Below are 18,792 nucleotides of genomic sequence, written 5' to 3'. Positions count from 1 at the left end.
TGGCTCATGATTCCTCTCAGATGGCTGCCTACAACCCAGCGCTGACAGCACCAGACATTAAATTTGGGGAAAGTCCCTTGAAACAGCACACAAAGTATCCATTTGTGTGTGTGTGTGTGTGTGTGTGTGTGTGTGTGTGTGTGTGTATGTGTGTGTGTGTGTGTGTGTGTGTATACAGGGTGGCACCCTGCTCACAGGCTGTTTCCCTAACCATGCACATTTTGTGTGTGTGTAAGGTGTTGGAGGAGACTCTTGAGAGTCCCATGGACTGCAAGAAGATCAAACCTCTCCATTCTTAAGGAAATCAGCCCTGAGTGCTCACTGGAAGGACAGATCCTGAAGCTGAGGCTCCAGTACTTTGGCCACCTCATGAGAAGAGAAGACTCCCTGGAAAAGACCCTGATGTTGGGAAAGATTGAGGGCACAAGAAGAAGGGGACGACAGAGGACGAGATGGTTGGACAGTGTTCTCGAAGCTACAAACATGAGTCTGACCAAACTGCAGGAGGCAGTGGAAGACAGGAGTGCCTGGCGTGCTCTGGTCCATGGGGTCACGAAGATCGGACACGACTAAACAACTAAACAACAACAAGGTCTGAGAAGACCTCTGTGCATGCAACTGAAGGGGCAGAGGAATCTGCATGTTTGGTGAGCAGAGAAAAGCAGGACAGCTATAGGTCAGGTGTGTGAACATGCATGCATGTGGCAGAGTGAGGTGTGGGAAAATCTATTGATTTCAGTTTCTCTCAGTTTCTCCCCCCCCCACAGTCTTAAGATGAATTATTCATATTTCCACAATGCACTTTTTGCACTTTACTTTAAAAAAAATCTCATGAAAATTCATCAGAATTTTTGCAAAGCAATTTCACCTAACAAAATTCCTTTATATGTCATTTTCACTCATGTATGCAATTTTATGCACCCTTTGCCTCAGTTATTTCCTTTTTTTTAGCATGCACTGCTTGACTGGAGAACTGCATTGCAAAATTCAAAGAACTGCATTGCAAAAATTCAGAGGAGTGTGACTTCTGAAGGCCAGCTGACATAATGCCAGTGATCTGATTCATGCTCATGATAAGTGTTTCATAAGTCTATGTAAATATGTGTGGAGTCAAGCGGGGGTGGGGAGGGGGCTGGATGAGAAATAGGAGCATGATATCTCTTGTGGGAACTGTGCAAAGGGCTCAGTCTGGGGTTTTGTTTTTTTTTAGTTACCTGGGTCAGAGAGAAAAGGGGCACTTTTACTTAGCTTTTTAAAAGGAAAACTCCTGGCATTTGATTTTTTTAAAAAATGTTTTAATCCAATAGTTGCTTGCAGGGTATAGCAGCTGCAAGACAGAAATGCTCCTCCCTAGCAAACACTTGCAAGATCCCCTCACACTTGCAAAGGAATGTGTGTTCATGGAGGCATCGTCTCCATTTATGTGGATGTGGAAGGCTTTATAAATCAGTTTAGGCCAGCAACATTACAGTGGTCCCTCGGGTTACAGACACTTCAGGTTACAGATGCTTCAGGTTAAAGACTCCGCTAACCCAGAAATAGTACCTCAGGTTAAGAACTTTGCTTCAGGATGAGAAAAGAAATTGCGCAGCAGTGGCGGTAGGCCCCATTAGCTAAAGTGGTACCTCAGATTAAGAACAGTTTCAGGTTAAGAACGGACATCCGGAATGAATTAAGTTCTTAACCTGAGGTACCACTGTATTCTGTAACGTCCTTGCTGTTAATAGAAGTAGCCTCTCAAGAAACAAGTGTCATATTTGCTACTCTTAGGGTGTTTCAAGACTCTTTTTGAGGGGGATTCAATCACGTAACGGTAAATTCTGCTTGCACACTTGAAGCTGATCTGGAGCTCTTGCACAACAAACCTGCTTCCCTGTCCCCCCCCCCCAAAAATAAGGTCTGAACTTTTTGGGAAGTGATGGGAAAATGCAATGCAAAGTATGGGATAACATATGTGTTGACACCCTGTAATCTAATCTCCCTGCAAACAGATCAGGATGCAAGCTCAGTAAGCCAGTTGTCTGGAAGTGCCCCTTGAGACTTGAGCTTGAAAATAGCTCCAGGACTGACTAAGATTGTTTAAAAGCATGGGATTTTATGTGGCTTCTTTCCCTCTGCCTGCCCCTCTGCAACTCAAAGAAAATGGCTTTTTATTGCTAGAGGATATTTCATTTGGTGTTGAAAGAGAGGTCCTCTCTTTTATGTGTATGGAGAGAGAGAGAGAAAAACAACAACAACCCATCACCCTGTTTGTGACAAACACACTGACCCAGGTGTCACAGCTTTCAGCTGGAAACACCTGATCCACCTGACATTAGCTGGGTGCTATCTGAAGCCCCTGTCTCCTCTCCAACACAAATCAGTACTGACACCTTTGGAAAAAGCATCAAGAGAAGCCGTATCTCAGTGTAGACAGGGCCTGACTGTGTTATCAAACAGTTTTAAACGCTGCACGATGCTGAAAACCATTACAAGCTCATGAATTCGACAAGTTCAGCTGCACCAAGGGACCCCCAAGGGACGGCACGCTTGCATTTTCATAACAGTATCGCAGCTTTTGTAGTGTTATTACGGCACCTGCAAACGGCGTTGGAATCTCTGGTGCCTGTTTCAGACACTGAAGGGATGCGGTTAGAATGTTTGAGAACTCTGCTTACTAGACTAGAAAGAGCCACAACAACGCTCAGGCAACAGAAAGTTTTGTTTTATCATCTGCGGCAGATGATAATGGGAGTTGGGGGACGGGGGACGGGGGTCCTCCCCAGGCTTTGCAAATTCAACACCTTATCAGCATGAGCAATGGGCAAGGATGGTGAGAGGCGCTGGGGAGCGTGTGTGTGTCACAGTTTCTGAAACCCTTTTGGGTGTACATCAACATCGAAAGAAAATGGCTGAATGAGTTTTTTGGTGCGAAGAGCCTTGAAGGAACTTGTAGCTGTGATCTGCAGATCAGAAGCTTTGGGTTTAATCCACTCAGCATCTTGGTATTAAACAAGTAAGTGTGTGTGTGTGTTTATTTAAATAAGTCCCACTGATTTCAAGTGTGGATGTTATTTCCAGAAGACTGAAATTCTGAGCACACTTATCAAGGAAGTAAGTCCCACTGAACTCATTTTAACTTGCTAAGTAAACATGGATAGGATGAGGCTCTAAGTATGCTTAGCACTGGTATGGTAATCCAGTTTAAATTCTAAAACAAGTGGATTCCCCCCTCAGCCACCAGCATTCAGTCTTAGTTAGTTTGAGGTTAAGGTTGTATTTGCTGTTTTCAGAAGTAAATCCGGAAATCAATATTTAAATGAACAGATGTTTCCTTAAATAGGCAATCATATGAATATACCAAGAGCCTGGCTGGCTGGTTCAGGCAAAAGGACCACGTAGTCCAGAATCTCCATCTCACAGTGGCCAACCAGAGCCTTTTGAGCACAACCACCCTCTTCCCACTTGTGATTCACAGCATTCTGCAAGCCTGGTGCAGAGCATGTCCTATGCATATTTACTTGGGAGTGAGTCCCACTGAATTGAGTGAGATTTATGCAATCCCTAATTGATTGAGTTGCTCAGCTGGTTAGAGCGCGGCGCTGATAACACCAAGGTCACAAGTTCATTCCCCGTATGGGACAGCTGCAAATCCCTGCACAGCAGGGGGGTGGACTAGAATGATCCTCAGGTCATCTACAATTCGATGGTTCTGTGATTCTATGAAATGTTCTTAGTATAGTAGTTCTAATCCAATGGTCACCAATGGGTCTATTGCAGTGTGAACTGGTTGGCTATGAAGGCCTGATCCTGCAATGTGATACATATAGAGGGGTATGACTCATCCTGCCCCTCTTGCAGCTGGGCGCCCCATTGTTTTAGCTGGTGAAATTCTCTTATGCTCCAGGACTGGGCTGTTAAAACCCCTCCACACTCAATTAGTTATATTTACTGTAAAGCTTTCAAATGATTTGCTGAAATTCATGTTTTGCATCTTTTTTTCCACATGTCCCACATGTGACCACCCCTCCCCCCACCCCCTCCAGGTAAACACAGAGGTTCTTAATCTTTTTTTGTTGATTCAAGCAAACTCTAGGTAAATAGAGCAATCAGGAGGGAGGATTCTTTTGTTTGCACAGTATTTTTCTACAGCAGATGTGTAATTTATTTCACTGTGTTGTTGCTGCAAACCAAAATCCAGCCCCCTGTTTCAAAAGGCACATTCTGAAATTTTGGAAATTCCGTACGTTTACTTACTCTACAACCCCTCCCTCTAAACCCACGCCCTAATAAATGTATGTTCTCCCTTCCATTTCTGCCGGTTTTCACAGCGAGCACTTAAAACATCTAGTTTTAAAAAAACACCTGCCATGGATTTCATATCCAAACAGTGCAATGTGCTGTCTGTTTGCACTTTGTGCATGTTAATCTCTGAATTTCCCCTCTTGAGGCTTCAAGGCTCCTTCCGTATGGGCAGCACCAAACCAGCCCAAATGCAAACCAATCCTCTGGATCTGTCTTCCGCTGCTGCCTGTCCTATTGCTAGTTCTTCCAGTGTGTGCAACAAGGCACACACAGGACAATGCATTAGACCTGGAAAATGCCCCCACTGTATATTTTGGTATTTCACCCATTGTAAGAGGGGCCCACTAGAACCCCTGTGGTCCACAGATGTCCTTTAATTTACAAAGCAGGAGTGTATATCCAGGGGCTCAACAGTTAAGGTGTAACTGTGCTATGGGTGGCACTGTGGGTTAAAACACAGAGCCTAGGACTTGCCGATCAGAATTTCAGCGGTTCGAATCCCTGCGGCGGGGTGAGCTCCCATTGCTCGGTCCCTGCTCCTGCCAACCTAGCAGTTTGAAAGCACATCAAAGTGCAAGTAGATAAATAGGTACCACTCTGGTGGGAAGGTAAACGGCGTTTCCGTGTGCTGCTCTGGTTCGCCAGAAGCGGCTTAGTCATGCTGGCCATGACCCGGAAGCTGTACGCCGGCTCCCTCGGCCAATAAAGCGAGATGAGTGCCGCAACCCCAGAGTCGGTCACGACTGGACCTAATGGTCAGGGGTCCCTTTACCTTTGCCTTAAGAGGGGCCCACTAGAACCCCTGTGGTCCACAGATGTCCTTTAATTTACAAAGCAGGAGTGTATATGCAGGGGCTCAACAGTTAAGGCGTAACTGTGCTTAATATGTGTTTGTTTAATAAACATAAGAAGTGCCTTTGCTGAATTCAGATAAAGCCCAGCTGGCTCAGCATTCTTTGCAAAAATCCAGGCAAGCAGGTGATGCTATATCATCCGCCCCAAACCAGCCAGCGAGGCACCAAGTTGAATCACAGCCTCCACTGTTGACAACAGCAACTACCATAGCCTAGGGCAGGATGCTGACTGGCAAGGTGCTGAACCCCTCATTGGCTCTCTCCTCTTCCACCTGTATAATTTTATGAACTTGTGCAGTGCCCTTGCAGCCAATTCCTTTACTAACTACTGCAGAGTTGTCTCTCCCTCCAGCGATTGATAATCAATTGCAAGTTACGAGTTCTCCATGCCATTCCCAGAAGCTGACAGTAGGTGGCACTGTGAGGACGGGGAAAAAAGGGAGATATTAAGAAAAGTTAACAGTACCGGGCCACTAAGAAGAGAACGCAGCTCACGGCGAGGTAGGCGAGTAACATGAAGAGCCAGACACCGGGAGAAAATGGATCCAGGAAAGAGAAATAGCCAGGTTTGCGCCCCTAAGGTAGAGGAGAAAGAAGAAAAGGGTTAACAGAGAGGCATATTTCCAAACAAACTTCGGTTCTACAAAGTAATAGAGTAAATGCAGCATGGAGAAGACTTGCAAGTGGTGGTGGGGATAGAGATGGCAGCAGGCAAAGGACATTTTAGGGTCCTTGAAGAAGATGGAGGGGGGGAGGGAAGCAGGGCAGCGGCAGCTCCCTTGCTAACTGCCCAAAAGAAAAGGTTTGGGGGCTTTTTCGTCTGGTGAGCAAGAGGTGACATCGTAGAGGTGTGTATGATTATGCATGGCTTGGAGAAAGTGGACACAGAGAAGATTTTCTCCCATTGTAACGCTAGAACTCATGGGCATCCAATGAAGCTGCCTGTTGGAAGATTCAGGGCAGATGGGGGAAAAGTACAGTGGTACCTTGGGTTAGGGACGCGGGTGGCGCTGTGGGTTAAACCACTGAGCCTTGGACTTGGCGATCAGAAGGTCGGCGGTTCGAAACCCCGTGACGGGGTGAGCTCCCATTGCTCGGCCCCTGCTCCTGCCAACCTAGCAGTTCAACAGCACGTCAAAGTGCAAGTAGATAAATAGGAACTGCTCTGGCGGGAAGGTAAATGGCGTTTCCATGCGCTGCTCTGGTTTCGCCAGAAGCTGCTTAGTCTTGCTGGCCACATGACCTGGAAGCTGTACGCCGGCTCCCTCGGCCAATAAAGTGAGATGAGCGCCACAACCCCAGAGTCAGCCACGACTGGACCTAATGGTCAGGGGTCCCTTTACCTTTTTACCTTGGGTTACAGACACTTCAGGTTACAGACTCCGCTAACCCAGAAATATTACCTCGGGTTAAGAACTTTGCTTCAGGATGAGAACAGAAATCGTGTGGCGGCGGTGCGGCGGCAGCGGGAGGCCCCATTAGCTAAAGTGGTGCTTCAGGTTAAGAACAGACCTCTGGAACGAATTAAGTTCTTAACCCGAGGTACCACTGTATTTCTTCATGCAATGCGTAGCTAAACTATGGAACTCATTTCTGCCAGAGGCGGTGATGGCCACCAACTTAGGATGCTTCAAAAGCGTACTAGACAAATTCATGGAGGAAAAGGCTATTGATGGCCACTAGCTTTGATGGCTCTGCTCTGCCTCCACAGCTGGGGGCAGCGATCCTTCTGGATACCAGTTGCTGGAAAGCACAGGAGTGGAGAGGGCTCTTGTGCTTGAGTTTCTCACAGGCATCTGGCTGGCCACTGTAAGAACAGGATGCTGGACAAAATGGGCCATTGGCGTGATCCAGCAGGCTCTTCTCGCATCTCTCTCTTTCTCTCTCATACACATTTCAGAGTAATCTTTCTAATAAAGCTGTGGGGAAATCCAGGCTTCATCTGCTCCCTATTTTGCATCCACTCGTGAACGCAGTCCTCTCCCATCTTCACTCAGCCTCTTGGTTCTGCATCCCTCCCTATTTGCTTTTCTGCCTTCCTGGTATTCTTCTTTATTGAAGCTGAGCTTCAGATTCTGCTGGCAAACATTGCCAGTTCTTGAAAGAGCAGAGAAAGAGGCAGTTGCCAAGGACAAGGGCTTCCTAGCCTGGGCACCGGCTCTCTCTTCTGCAACCAATAAAATGGCCAGATGGGAGCAAGTGCCAGAGAGGGACAAGGTGTAAAAGCTGGCATCCCTACTGCTCCCAAAATCCCATTCTGCACCTATGCTGCTGTGATGGATAGAGGGAGAAAGATGTTAGAATTCCTGCTCCGTGCTTGCAGTCATGGGATTGTTGTCTATCACATGAAGGTATATTGTTTTGACTCCACAGACTGGGAAGTGACGGAAACAGGATGTTTGTGTTACTGTGTTCCATGAAGTGGGACTACTGTCCTTTGTTTTTTCTTTTTGCTGTTTGATGCTAGGGAGAGAGGGAGCCATGTTGCAGAGGCCCACAAACAGTCACACTGTTTGCTGCAAGCTCAACCATTTTGCATGAGCATCGTATTTGTACAGTGGAAATGCTGGATCTGCAGACAGATGAATGACTCGGGGAGGCAATCCTTCTCTGTCTACGAGTGGAAGAAACCCAACTGTTTCAAGATGAAGGTGCTTGAAAGTTCAGTGCAGGAGTACTTGGTGTCTGTGCCATGTTTTTCCCTGACCTAAGTTAGCTGGAGGGTGGCTTTTGCCCCAAAGCATAGAGAGCTAATGTCTCCATAGAGCATACCTCCTCCGCTGTGGCCCCAAAGAACTATGGATTTTACATCACCTTAGCCATGCAGATTTGTTGTTATGTCATTCATCGTCTCACAGTATAATGACATCAAGAAGCCTTGAAGCTGACACTAAAGGTATAGAGCCAGTCTTTATTCCTATGACTAATTATTATGTAAATAATTTGAATGTGCCCTGGGGAGGTCACTTTGGTGCTTCTCATTCAGTGACTTGACTTCATCCCCAGAGGTGCACTCTATTGTCTCTTGCAAGAGACAGATGCCAATAAGTTTGAATGCTGCAAAGAGTCAGCTTACATTCCGGGTTGTGACGACATGATCTGTGCAGGCATCACTTTGTATGTGAAGAAATGTATATAGGAGCAGAAAGACACAGTCATTTGCAAAGGTGGAGAAGGGATGAAGGACGTTGCATTAATGGAACCAGGATGCCCTGCCTATGTAACAGCAGATTATTCTCATCCTTCTATTACTTGTACATCAAATTCCCTTCATATAATATATACTATATATGTATAAAACTCGGGGGGGGGGGAGATTTTATCTAGCTCACTCCTCTCCTTGCTGTTTCTCACAATAAACTGCTAAAAAGGAAGGAAGGAAGGAAGGAAGGAAGGAAGGAAGGAAGGAAGGAAGGAAGGAAGGCCTCTTTTGCATAGAAGCAACCCATCAGGGATGGGTGAATCTGTTCAGTTCCTCTGTTTCTCCTTTCCCCAGTCTCAAGTTCAGTTATCCCCATTTCTGCATCAGTTTGTGATATAATGCATTTTCACCAATATATGCATTTTTAATGCCCATCTTACTGCATGCATCTCAGTACAAATTATTTGGCTGGAGTACTTCAGAGAAGTACAAATTTCAAAGGATGACTGTGTTTTGGTTTTTGGACTATTTTAGGCAGTTTCACCTTTAAATGTGAATTTCTCTTCCCCTGCTCCCCATCCCTATGGTCCAGCAGCAGTCTAAAACAGTACAGTCCATCCTTGCGATTTGGAACTCATTAGCAGCTCATTCCCAATTTTATCTATTACACCTGCAGATCCCTGGGCTGCAGCGAGGAGTAAAAAAAGGTTTGCCGAACTGAAGAAAGTGTCCATATAAACATGAGCAAAGGCCTTGGAGAATACGCTGTATGGAGGCGCGATGTAATGCGAAGTCTGAGGAGGCTTGCATTTTGCAATTCAGACCGCAATGCTATCTTGCCTTCCATCGCCTCCCAGTTGACAATGCAGCTATATAGGCCAAGTGCCTCAGCCCAAACTTCAGATGCAACCACTCAACTCCACAATATCCCATTAGCATGAATGAGAAGAGGAGGGAGGCATAGACTGGGTCGGATGCCCCATTAGAGTCCCTGTGTCAGGAATCCATATTTGATTAAATCACAACAAGTGCAATTGAGAAAAATGACAGGCCCATTTAAACTTGCCATATATAGTTACTTGCGAGAAAACAGATGTGTGTGGAATGGGGAACGGGTTCGGAGGCTGGGTTCGGGAGGGTGGCAGGAAAAGAAATGATGGGGAACAGAAAATAAACATGCCATTAGAGTTGGGGGGGGGATGGAGACAGGGAGACTGGGCAGGAAATTTATTTGTGGTTATTTGTTAGGAAATGTCTGATGGCAGCCGCAGATTAAAGTGACGTTAGCTGCAGTTTTCCTCACTGAAATGCGAAGGGAAGAGGCAAGGAGGAGAGCAGATGGGTCTTTGGCGCTTCCCTCCTTGTGCTGTGCAAGCCAGATCTTTAAAGGACGACTGCTGTGATTAGTTATCATGCCTGCCATTGTTAAATAAATATTTATCGGTTTAATTAGCTAATTGCCACACTGCTCTTATGTGTTGTATTAATGCTAAGCTACAAGATTGTTCTCCAAAACCAGCAGAGGGATTGTGAGGTGGGGGAGCTGGATTTTTGCTGGGGGGGGGGGTGCTGTTGAAGAAAGGAGAAAAGGGAAAGTATGTACAGTCCCCAGATTTATTTTCTATAGTGCCCCCAGGAGGGACTGGATCACATAGCTCATGGCCCCTTTCAGTAAAGTGGTGGGAAACATTCAGGGTCGTCACCAATCACATCCTACTCAGAGCAGACCCACCAAAATCAACAAACCTAAGTGAATTATCGTAACGATAATCAACACCACGCTTTATTATCCGCAGGGCGGGCTAGAACAACGAAAATACAATGGCATCACAGTTTTAAAAATTTGCAATCACAGATAAAGGTGGGTCCTAAAAATATACATCTCGAATCTTAAAAGCTAGGGTGAATAAGTGTGTCTTCAGCATTTGCAGGAAACTGTATACAGGGAACTCTCCATTTACATGGGAAACTGCTTCAGTGAAATCGCATGTACTGGGAACACCATTGAAAAAGACTGCAAACACTCTCCCAACCATCTTGCTCAAACTCCAACTCTCCATAGGCCTCAAAGGTTAGTGCAAGGGCTCCTAGGACTATACTTGCAAAAGCTCATGGGATTGCTAGACGCTGCTTTCGCATGCTTTTAGGGCTGTTTTTGCCTCTTTCCGTGCCACTTCCAGGTTTGCGGCAATGCACGCATACGTGGTCGTGCCTGCCTTGAATGCAATTAAATAGGGAGTTGCCTGTTTTGAAGGTGCCAGGTACAACTCTGTGAGAAGGGAGTTCCACAACTTAGGGGTTGCCACAGGTACATCATTATCCTGAGTCTCTGAGGGAAGGGCCTCCTCCGCTAATCTTAGCACCCAAGATGGTCTGTAGGGAAGCTGGTGGCTTTTCATTGACATCAGTGGGTCTACTCTTGAGTAGAATTTAGCTGAAGACAACCCTCAGAAACACTTCCCAGCACATTTAAAATTTACAGATTGTTCTTTGTTGAAAAAAAACCAGTTCAAATATGTGTTGGAAGTGTAAGGAAAAGGAGGGGACATTTTACCATATGTGGTGGGATTGTAATGAAAGTTTTGGGAAATGATATACAATGAACTGAAGAAAATGTTCCATCTAACATTTGTTAAGAAACTTGAAGCATTTCTGTTAGGGATTGTAGGAAAAGACCTGCCAAGGAAGTTGAAAAATATCTTCATGTATGCGACAATGGCAGCGAGAGTCTTAATAGCACAAGGATGTATGAATGAGGAAACCCCGACTAAAGAACAATGGCAAGAGAAACTGATGGACTATGCAGAACTGGCAAAATTGACACATAAACTACGGGACAAGGATAACTGTGATTTTAAAGATGAATGGGAACCTTTTACAAAGTATTTAAAGCTGCAACAAAGTGAACTGGACTCCTTAGTAGGCTTTGAATAAATACTCACAAACTTTTTATTGATAATAACCAGCCAGATAAATTAAGGATTTATACAATCTTGTAATATGCAGAGAATAGCATTTATAGAGAAACCAGAGATTGGAACTGAGGGAAGTCTGGGGGGAGGGGAGGGTGGGTTGTTTTATGGGGGGGAATGGGGGGGATTAAGGATATGTTTTAAGATAATATGTTTTGTTTAAATTCCTAATAAATTGTTTTTTTTTTTTTAAAAAAAAGAAACACTTCCCAGCACAAGGAAACCTCAAAGCACACAGGCTGTTTTGGGGTTTTGGTTTTAAAAAATCTCACACAGCCCGAATGGTGCAAGTCATGTCTCTCTGTCTCATGATACAAACCCCCTCCTGGGAAGCAAGGAAAACGATACTTTTCTATGCTCTGTATTTCCCCAAAACGGCTAGCACTCTGAACAGAATGTTAGACTTGCCCTGGGGGAGGGACAAGGTTCAAATCCCCGATCAGCTGTAACACCCACAAGATGGCATCGGGCAACTCACCACCTCTCAGGGTTGTTGTGAATTTGGAACAACTTTCCTTTACTTGAGCTTTTTGGATGAAGTGTAAGATATGAATATGGTGAATCAGAAAGCGTGGGGGAAATGCTGGAACCATTCTGATGCGCTCATGCATTGATCCTTGATTCACCACGTAGCAGAGGCAACAGAATTCTAAGTGGGTTTTAATTACTTGTTTGTTCTTGGCAGTCAGAAGGGCTCCACTGAGAAAGAGATGCGCAAGCTCTGTTTGTATTGGTGAGGACGGGTGCATCTTTACCAGCCGCAGATATTTCAAGGGCAGAAGCTGTGAATCTGCTATAATTGTTTTAGTGCTTTGTTTATGTTGTTGCTCAGCTGATGGGAAATCAAGTGTGTGTTCTTATTGCCCACGGAACATATGGAGAATGTATTGAAATACGGAGCAGGTATAAGCAAGTGTTGCGTTCAAAACTTTTTCAGTGCAAATATTTTGGACCGGTGGCTCTTGGGAAACACTAATGACTTTGAGTCAGTTTTTGTATAGGTGCAACTAGTACAGCACACAGTCCCTGTGGAGGCAGGGAAACAGAAAACAGCACTGGCTAAGGATAAGTTCTGAAAAGAAAGAGAACAAAACTCAGAGAGCGCAATTTTTTTCTTCTGTGCGCTGAAAAGAAAATGGAATGAGAACCCAGAAGGATGGAGAAGGATGCCTGCAAGCAGAAGCTCAAAGGATCTAAAGGATCTGAAGAAGCTGAAACAGATCCTGGGCAGCAGGACCAAGGAAGCCATTTCCCCACAAGACAGCAAATAGCCTGGTGCTCTTACCCAGTGCAAAGCTTCAAATATCCACATGGATAAACTTGTTCAGTTAAGGGCCAAGCTTATAGCATCAGCAGAAGCATGCAGTGTGTGATCTCCTGTTCTGCCCCATGCTGGAACCCTTCTCCCTATTAGGCTGGCGGTGTCTGGGGGTGTGCGCATGCACACACACACACACACACACACACGCACGTGCGCACACACACACACACACACACACATAGATCACATGAGCTCATGGATCATACAGCTCAGCTACAACAGCCAAATCCTGCAGATCCATTGAACTATGGCAGGCATCCCCAAACTTGGCCCTCCAGATGTTTTGGAACTACAGCTCCCATCACCCCTAGCTAACAGGGCCAGTGGTCAGGGATGATGGGAACTGTAGTCCCAAAACAGCTGGAGGGCTGAGTTTGGGGATACCTGAACTATGGTTTCCATCCTTGTAAAGTCTTACAACAGGTCCCAGATAATTAAACAGTCATATGTGAGCACATAAGAAAAGGACGCTGTGATTCCAAAGATCCAGAATGGGTTTCTCTAAAACAAATCATGCCAGTCTAATATTTTCTTTCTTTTTTTAAAATGGAGTTACAAGCTTGGTTGATCAAGGGAATGCTGCGGATGTAATGTATCTTGATTTCAGTAAGGCTTTTGACAAATTCCCCCATGAAATTCTTGCAGAGAAGCTGGTAAAATGTGGGCTAGGTGATTTATAGCTGGTTGACTGACTGAACTCAAAGTGTACTCGCCAATGGTACTTCATCATCCTGGAACAAAGTGACAAGTGGAGTTTGCAGGGTTCTGTCCTGCGTTGTTCAACACCTTTGTAAATAAACTTGGATGAAGGAATAGAGGTGGTGCACTTCAAATTTGCAGGTGACACCAAACGGGGAGGGGTAGCTAATACCTCAGAAGATAGAATCAGAATTCAGTACGATATCAGCAGATTGGAAATGGGGCCAAAACAAAGAAAATGAATTTCAATAAGGACAAATGGAAGGTTCTGCATTTAGGCAGGAAGAACCAGCTGCACAAATATAAGATGGGAGACACCTGTCTTACCAGCAGTACATGTGAAAAGGATCTAGTAGTCTTAGTAGACCACAAGCTTAGCATGAGTCCACAGTGTGATGCAGCAAAAAACCCCAAATCTGTTCTAGGCTGCATCAACAGAAGTATAGTGTCACAATCAAGGGAAGTCATAGTCCCATTCTATTCTGCCTTTGGTAAGCTCCAACCTAGAGTACCGTGCCTAGTTTTGGGCACCACAGTTTAAGAAGAATATTGACAAACCGGAACATGTGCAGAGGAGGGTGATCCTTTCATGGAGGGTGGGGTTGGTGAAGCCCCTTCAGCCTCTACAATTCTATGAAGGTAAATGGTACCCATGGTTTGCTGCACAGCTCTGCAGACACTTTCCTGTCGTTCACTTGCTCTCTGATGGTGGTATATTATGGGATAGGGTCCCCCACCTTTTCCCGACGGGGACCATTTCCCATTAGTTGCTGCGCATCAGGAAGACAATGTTGTACGTGTAGTTTCTCCTGCCAAGGGGATGCCAGGAAGGAAGTGAGGCAAAGTAGTGCAAGAATAAGATAGCCTGCCAACCTGATGGCACTTGCTTGGAACTGATAGGCTTGGGAGTAGGCGTAAGGAGCAGGGTTGATTTTGACAGGCAGCCCTGTTTAGGGAAGCTTTTAATGTTTGATGTATTACAGTATTTTAATATTTTTGGGGGGAAGCTGCCCAGAGTGGCTGGAGAAGCCCAGCCAGATGGGCAGGGTATAAATTATTATTATTATTATTATTATTATTATTATTATTATTAGCAGAAACCTTGACAACAGGGGGTCTTCTCTAGACAGCAAGTCCCAGGAGACTCCATTTTCACAAGCCTACAAGTCTCAGTCCAACCAGCAGGGTGGAATAACAGGAATAAACCAGAAAGAAACAAAAACTTTAAAAGACCAGCAGAGAATGAGAACCTGCCCTTAAGCCCCTGCTTCTGCCTTTCCTTATCTGCCTTTTTTTAGTTCAAAGTAATCTTGCTTTTTAAAATTGATTTTCCCTTCCCTGAGCCAGGAAATTTCTGGCATCTTTTCTCACCTAGGTGCAGCTAGGGGCAAAGGTAGGATTAGTATCAAAACATTTTGTGTCTGACAAAGGATATTTTGTATGTCTGATATTGTGGAGGGATTTAGGGAGAGGGTTTGGGCGGCTGGCCAGACCAGGCTAAGGTACAGCCCTCATCCACAGGGTGCAAGGGCTGCCAACTTATCTGTGGCCTCACTGCTCCATGCTGGCTTCCCTCACCTCTCTCACTCGCTTCCTGAACACACAGCATCCCTCACACTTCAGATCCTCAGCTGATGGCTTCTGTCTCCTCTTCACTGCTGTTGTATGTGAGGGTAGCTGGCATTACTCAACTCAGGTTCCTCAGCTGGGGAGGGGTCTACCATGTAGCTGCAGACCACATACACTCCAGGTTGTTGGTTTATTCATATGTGAATTTTTGCTCCAATTTTATGATTATGATGAGGATTCTAAACACATGAGCCTGCTCGCATTAAGGCCTCTAGGTGATTTACAATAAAATGTATTCACTGCTTAATTTTTGCTCCACCTTTCAAGGCAAACAATAATGATGATATAAAATATATGAATCTGTTCACACTAAGGCCTTCAGGCGCCTTGTGATAAAATTGATTAAAACCACCCAGTAGGGACAATATAAACCCTGCACTAAACATAACAAAAGCAAACATTTAGAAAACAAACTTAGCAGTGAAATACCCTCCTCAAGCCTAACTGTACTCTCTAGAAGACTGAACAATTATGACGTGAAAAGCACTGAGTCATACAGGATGTTGAAGTTGTTAAGAAGTCTGGGAGAAAAGGAAGGTGTTTGAAGATATGTCAATGTGGGTGCCAAGGTGACCTCTTAGGAGTGATGGCAGGCCTTGCAGCATTTTGGGGAAACCCAGTAGCTTGTAATATTCCTCCCACTGCTACCTGCTAGAACTACAGACATGCAAACTATCATCAGTGACAAAGGCTCTTGCAAAGTGCACAGGTGGGGAACCTGCAGCCTGCCAGATGTGGCTGGGTGTCATGGAATGGTTGGATGCAGAGGAAGAGGAATGGTGGGAGGAACCAGCTGGGGAACCACTCAGGGAAGAGGGCTCAGAGCCTGGGGATTGGTGGTGGGATGACAATACGTTGTCAGAGGGAGAAGAGGGAGAAGCCTGAGAGGAGGAGGTGATGGAAGCTGAAGAGGTAACAGGGTTTAGTGAGCTGGGAGAGTCTGTGGCAGACTGAAGTCCAGAAACAGAAGCAGAGGAGGAGGGAGGCCAAGAGGCAAAGATGAGTCAGGTTGGTGAAGAATACAGTCCTGCTGTTACAAGCTCCCCTACCCCTTGGTCTCCCAGAACCAGAAGAGGCATGAAAAGGGCAGAGGGGAGGTTGGCTTCATGCAGGCACTATCTCTGGTTGCTTGGGAAAATCCACAGAGATCTAAGGGTATTTAGATAGCAGAGGGAAGGTGGGGACTTGCAGCCTTGGCCACTGATCCATGGGGGCAAGACCTACCGGGGATAAGCTGTTGTGCTCATTAGGCCTGACACTCCACCAAGTCTATGCAGATCGTGTTCTTGCTAATAAAGAGAATTAACTTCAGCTTAAATGGTGTAATTTACTGCTGGCTCTCTCCTGACCCTGGGCTACCACTCTTGTCTTTCTTGACCAGTGGCCATGCTGGCTGGGGCTGATGGGATTTGGAGTCCAGCAACATTTGGAGGGCCACAGTTTCTCCATTTCTTGCCTAGTGTTGGACCCAGGGAGACCAAGGTTCAAATCTTCCCTTGGCTAATCAGCTGATGTTGGACTGGTCACTCCTTCTCAGCCTAACCTACCACATAGGACTGTTATGAAGATAAAGGAGGGGATGATTATGTAAGCTGACCTGAGCTCCCTGGGGGATGTGCAGAATCAATATATAACAAAATAAACAATTGGTTAACATTTTATAAAAGCAATTGTTTCACAATTACAGCTATCTACTTTTTGTATTAGTACAAGTATCAAAACCGGTCTATGATTCTATTGTTCACTGTTCTCGTAATGCTAACACTTTGGGATTCCATCCTTACAAAAGTCCACAAAATTACTGTCCAGAACCTACAAAAGACAAGTGAGTTAGCCCTGCTGAACATTTTTTAGGCAAAAACTTAAACGTTCATTTTAAACCAATAATTGGATAGTTTCTGGTAGTGGCCAGGTTGTTGACTGCAAGATTTTGCAAGGGATTGGGAGAGGCAACTCTGATGAAATGGTACCAAAAGCTGTGGCAGATTCCTCTAAATGAAAAAATTGCAAATAAGCCAATGGCAAGGGGGGGGGGGGAGAAAAAAGTCACAGATAACTTTATGGCAGAATGTCAATGTTTAGTTATACTGTACATATGGACAAGACAGACAAAGGGTGACTTCCTACAGCATATAGAACATTTTCCTTGGTTTGATTTCTGATACTGGGCTATTTTTAATCTATTGCATTGGATAAGATGGCTTGTCTCTGCTTTTTGATGTGTTGCATAACATGGTTATATTCTGTGCTTCACCATAGTTACTAAGTGGGGAGATGTTTTTGTTGCATATTTTCTGTTGTTGCGTATGTTTAACCTTAAGAAGAAAAGCAATAAAAATAAATTCATAAAAAATTGTTGATGCTTTTAAAATACTGGACCATATTTGACAAAATTTGATGAGTGAGTTAACCAAATTTTGTCCTCCTGGTGAAATGTCCAACTCTAGCTGACTCTGCCATGTTTTGAATTGAAATGACTAAATAGTGAAAAGTTTCCACAAGTCTTTGTTCCCTTCCTTAGCCAGAAAGTGTTTGCATGCAGGTATCTCTCACAGCAGAAACATTTCTAAGAGACGTCTCTTACCATATGAACTCGGTAAAGAATGCTAATCCCCAGAGTCATAAACGGCTTGGAGAAATCAATCACCTTCTCTCGTTCGGCTGTAATCGTCAGGCCAGCCACTGCCAAATCAGCTTTCTAAAAAGAAGAGAACATAGTGAAGATCAATATCTCTTCCCCAAGAGATATGAGGGCAGAAGGCAGCAAAGGAGTATGGAGTGACTGGTCTCCAAAAGACTTCTCATGCAGAGGTCAGACTTAGCAAGAGGCAAGAGGCAAATTCCAAATGCCATAGGTGTAGATAGCCTCACAACAACACTGTGAGGTAGGTTCAACTGAGAAACAGTGACTCACTCCAGGTCACCCAAGAGTCCTGAGCTGTGAAGATGCAGACAATTGAGTCCTCCAGGAAGCAGACTCCAAAGATCTCAATAGAAGCTTCACTGGAGAGTGAGAACTCTATCCCTGATTCCAGAGGAGATAGTTTAGCCCCTCTTTGGACTCAGGAAACTCTTCCTCCAAACCATCAGTAGCCACAGAGCAACCTCCTCCTCCAACCTTCCAGGCCCAAAGGCTGCAAGAGGTATCCCAATTCTGGAATACTCACATGCTGTATAATAGAATGGGGCCCCTTTAACTTCCAGGGAGGCTTCCTCCAGAGAGATGGCTCTTGACACACACATTTCTCTGCAGAACTATGTAAATTGCTAGCCAGCTCCAGATGCACATGGGAGCAATGGCTCCCAGCTCCTCTGGCCTGGGTGACACATGTTGCAGAATGAGGTGGCCACGAGATGGAATAGCACTGAGATGGAATAATGGATGGCGTCTTTCATGTCGGTAGGAGAAATCACAAATGTGTAATACTCTGTGTTATAAGGGGAGGAAAAGCCCAATGCTCTCTGCAACCTGACAAGTAGCTCAGGAAGGGCTGGAACCTTTCTTCCTGATGTGCTGGGTTGTTGTGGTTTGGGCTGGTATTTTGATACTGTCAGGAAGATTGGTACTAGGGCTGTGCACCCAGTCTGGACAGATCCCAGGTCCCATCTCCTTTCCCTCTCACCCTGCTCGGTCAACTGAATGCTTAATTAGGATTTAAAACATGGATTAAACATGCAGTTGTGGGCAGGGGAAAGGGAGTGCAGGAGATGGTCCAGGCACGAGTCTCTACTATCACATCTTCTCCCCCACCCTTCTCACTGCCACCCCATGTACTAATTAGGGCTCTCCAAGCACTAATTTGGGTTTGGGGCCTGGGTCAGGTCTGGCCCAGATTGGGGCCTGAACTGTGTCAGAGGTGCCTTGCACAGCCCTAATTAGTACATGGGAAA

General features: G+C 45.2%; 1 protein-coding gene across 4 annotated transcripts in view; it reads right to left on the bottom strand.

The window, feature by feature from the left end:
* Positions 1 to 18,792, bottom strand: part of GRIK4 (glutamate ionotropic receptor kainate type subunit 4) — a 470,359-nt gene that overhangs the window by 27,462 nt on the left and 424,105 nt on the right. For all 4 annotated transcript variants that reach the window (XM_081843083.1, XM_081843085.1, XM_081843086.1 and 1 more), the window contains 2 exons: positions 17,486 to 17,599; positions 5,605 to 5,714 (listed from right to left, as the gene is read on the bottom strand). In XM_081843083.1, coding sequence (XP_081699209.1) covers positions 5,605 to 5,714; positions 17,486 to 17,599 — 224 coding nt within the window. The remainder of the gene's footprint in view (positions 1 to 5,604; positions 5,715 to 17,485; positions 17,600 to 18,792) is intronic.

This window comes from Podarcis erhardii (genome assembly GCF_964252035.2).
Source record: "Podarcis erhardii genome assembly, chromosome: 16".
Taxonomy (NCBI): Eukaryota; Metazoa; Chordata; class Lepidosauria; order Squamata; family Lacertidae; genus Podarcis; species Podarcis erhardii.
Note: the sequence above shows the minus strand (reverse complement) of the source record. Positions and strands in the feature narration are given on the sequence as shown.